This window comes from Monopterus albus, unplaced genomic scaffold (genome assembly GCF_001952655.1).
Source record: "Monopterus albus unplaced genomic scaffold, M_albus_1.0 scaffold43.1, whole genome shotgun sequence".
Taxonomy (NCBI): Eukaryota; Metazoa; Chordata; class Actinopteri; order Synbranchiformes; family Synbranchidae; genus Monopterus; species Monopterus albus.
Genome location: NW_018127923.1, coordinates 2,211,327 through 2,215,142, shown reverse-complemented (window position 1 = coordinate 2,215,142; position 3,816 = coordinate 2,211,327). Strand labels below are relative to the sequence as shown.

The 3,816-nt window shown below is 37.7% G+C and overlaps 1 protein-coding gene across 1 annotated transcript in view; it reads right to left on the bottom strand.

The window, feature by feature from the left end:
• Positions 1 to 3,816, bottom strand: part of ttc27 (tetratricopeptide repeat domain 27) — a 100,179-nt gene that overhangs the window by 18,181 nt on the left and 78,182 nt on the right. The window contains exons 14-16 of the mRNA XM_020599910.1: positions 3,176 to 3,274; positions 2,790 to 2,842; positions 1,427 to 1,592 (exon numbers count right to left, since the gene is read on the bottom strand). Coding sequence (XP_020455566.1) covers positions 1,427 to 1,592; positions 2,790 to 2,842; positions 3,176 to 3,274 — 318 coding nt within the window. The remainder of the gene's footprint in view (positions 1 to 1,426; positions 1,593 to 2,789; positions 2,843 to 3,175; positions 3,275 to 3,816) is intronic.

The window sequence follows — 3,816 nt, the reverse complement described above, 5'->3', positions numbered from 1 at the left end:
CACCGGCATTCCCCCGGAGGAGCTGGAGGAAGTGTCTGGAGAGAGGGAGGTCTGGGCATCTTTGCTTAGACTGCTGCCCCCGCGACCCAGCCCCGGATAAGCGGAAGAAAATGGATGGATGGATGGATGGAAATAATGATGTGCACTTAAACGTTTTTGGTTTTAAGTAATGCATTTCTCAATTCTAGGCTACAAATAATCACACTCTAAAAGTTATTTTCAAAACCTTGATTTATAAACAAACTATTAAACTCATTCTAATTTTAGTGTGGCGTTTATTGCCTTTAAAATCCATAATGCTTTGTAAAATAATGAGTTACACAAATTAATGCCACATTTACCTGTGTTTGTCTGGTTGTTGATTTGTTTTTGTTGTCTTGTTCCTTTTCTTTTCCTCTATAATAGTTTAAGGTCTAGACCTGATTATGTAAAGTGTCCTGATATGACTGTTGTGAATTGGCGCTATACAAACAAATTGAATTTGAAGTTACAGAACTATTAATAATGACAAAACTGTTATAATTTAAACCTTATAATATTATTTAACTGTAGAACTGAAGAAAACTAAATAACCAGTTATTTCACACAAACATGTCAGCATTCAAATGTGCATAAGTGTGCTCCTTAGTGTGTGTAGATTCTGTTTCTATCTAAGAACAAATCCCAGATAGGAAAATGCCAGAATCTTCCTGAAATCTGTTCTTAAGAACAGTTGGTGAATGAGGCCCATTGTTCTGTTCTTCCCAGACAGCAACAACCACGGCTGGAGGCTGATGTATTAACATTACTTGATTACAATACCATGTCTCTTAGCATCAATCAGCTAGATTAGCTTACGTTAGCAGTAAGTTGGTATGTACAATACATTTGCATTATATGGTCTGCCAGATAGCTGGTGATGGCCAACTCTGCCTCTGGAGGGATTTGTAGCGTTTGTATACATTAGATGAAGTTGACATTACTGTTAAATACTTGGCACTGTGTGAAGTAAGGGAAGTGTGGCTGGTGTTTTCAGTAAGCTAGCATTCCATTCAAGGTAGCGGAGCAAAGCCAACACCTCAAACTCCTTATAGGGATGATCCTGCCCCAACCAGAGAAGATGGTGCTGAAAATCTAGGCTTCAAACTGGCTCTAATGCCAACAAATGAGTGATATAATACCTTGCTACATCCACTTTATACACTGTCTATGGTTCTTCTGAAATCCTTTTGAAATTAAAAGCTCATTTGTCATTAATACCTGCAGACTTTGGTTTGCCACAACATACAATAAAGAAGCTGTGAAAATAGCAGAATTTTAGCTTATTTTACAATGATCTTAGAAAATATTATCAAAATTTACCTTGTAAATCTTAATACTGGACTTCATATTTACTTTACAACTAACAGAAAACTTGTATCTTATAAGCCACCTAAAAGCCCTTTACCTGGATGTCCTTGTAGTTTTCTCTGAGGTCCATCAGACGGTGGTAGGCCTTAATGGCTTCAGCAAAGTCCCCGATGTCAGTGCTCACTGCAATGAAGTTCTCCCATATCTGCCAGTGCTCATAATTACACTTGAGGGCCTCTTGCAAGGTATGAAAAGCTTTGTTTCTACCAATGACAAGCAGAGGCAGACAGGAAAAAAAAATCTCAGTAAGTGAGCACACTAAAACAGATTTACTGTAATATTCATTTCAATATTTGGTGGTGGACTGGTTGAGAAGATGTAATACACATACGCGCGCACACGCACGCACACACACACACATACACACACACGCACATATATATACACAGTATACATATGTCATTCCACAAAAAGTGGAAATGCCGTCACTCAGGCTATTTTTGCAAACACCAAAATCCTTCAAGTTGACAAGATAATCACATTAATTATATTATACACATAAGGACTGTGCTTGCAATGACAAAACGAAGTTTATCCATTTAATGGTCACTATTTAATAATTAATTTTAGCAAATTATTTAAAATGCCAAGTTCAAGGAATTGTCTTGTTACTTTGATCATTACCCTTCATGGAAGTGGAGGCACTTAGGCCTTCTCATTTAAAATTTAGTTTTATTAATTAATTCTGTCTCATTCTTAATATTACATAGGTTGTATTAAATAGAACACTGAAATAAAAATAGCTAATTATTATTATTAATATCAAATATATATCAGTCACCCAAAATAGGCTCATACTTAAGATCTACTCTTTGTGGACTTATCATGTTTAAAAGGTAGCTGACAAGAAGTTTAGATATGTAAAAATGAACTGGCCACATTTCACCAGATTCATATCACCCAGATTCCACCATCTGCAGAATGAATCGTATTTATGCATTAGTGGTTGTAATTCATCTTCATGGTATATTTCCTGATGAACATATGGTTTCAGTTAAGAACAGTGGTTAGAAAATATATATTTTTAGGTAACTTAATGCATTCAGTCAGTCTGCTACTGCCTGCCCCACTTGTTCTTGCTGTCTTAGTACAGCAGCCTTGTTTCTGTTTTTAATGATTATGTGCTTGAATTCCCCATAAGCTTCCATGAATGGGCACACTCAGCGGGTCTGAAATATGCTGCATGTGTCTTCGATGGGTGTGCCTGAAAACCTGATCAGCGCGGTCTTGTTCGTGCCAGTCTGGAGTCATCTCCATTCACTTCATCTACACTAGTTAACATGCTGGCACGGCCAAATGGAAGGCAGTATTACATGACCCTTGCCCTCTACTCCCACTACAAACAAATTAACTCCCTCATCTTCTAGAATGTTTCCAATACAAACCACACTCATACTCACTTCTTTTGAAGGCGAATGTAAGCTGTAGAAAGGTTGTTCCATGCTTCTGCATTCTGAGGAGGAAGGGAATCAAACATTTAATTACAGAGGAGATGAGAGGAATGGAGATAATAAGAGGTGTAGAGAATAATAATTATAGAACATACTGTATAGAAGAATGGTGGAGAAAATGGAATCTTTAAGCATGCACAGAGGCTTATCGCCAGATAAGCAGATTCTACTGTATGGTGTGTTTGTGTGTGTGTGTGTTATACTGTGCATAAGGAACCAGGAGTGTTAAAGTGAGAAATTCATGGGACCGTTATTTGATTCTGCTTGTACTTTTCCATGTTATGATGTAATTAGTGATTGTTTTTCTTTGCTCTTGTGTGTGTGGAGGTACTTACATCTGGCTCTAGTCCCACACACCTCTGAAAAGCCTTGGCAGCTCCCTCATAACCCTCCAGGGCAAAATAGGCACAGCCGAGGGAAAACCACACACCAAGCTGCCCAAAACACACACACACACAAATGTGGACTTAACAGTATAAGTTAATCAACATCTAGACACAGATTGTTTTCAAAATCTGTTAATTTGCAGAAGCACATAGTTTGCATTGTAACAAGGCTAAGAGCCTACAAACCCCAATTCCAAAGAAGTTGGGACATTGTGTAAAATGTAAAAAAAAAAAACACGACCGTCAAATCCTTTTTGGCCCATATTTAATTGAATACACCACAAAGACATGATATTTAATGTTCAAACTGATAAACTTTATTCTTTTTTTGCAAATATTCACTCAGTTTGAATTTGATGCCTGCAACACGTTCCAAAAGAGCTGGGACAGGGGGCAACAAAAGACTGGGAAAGTTGAGGAATGCTCAAAAAACACCTTCCACAGGTGAACAAGTTTACTGGAAACAGGGTATACAGTGAGGAACAGAAGTATTTGAACACCCTGCGATTTTGCAAGTTCTCTCCCTTAAAAATCATGGAGGGGTCTGAAATTCACATTGTAGGTGCATTCCCACTCTGAGAGACAGAATT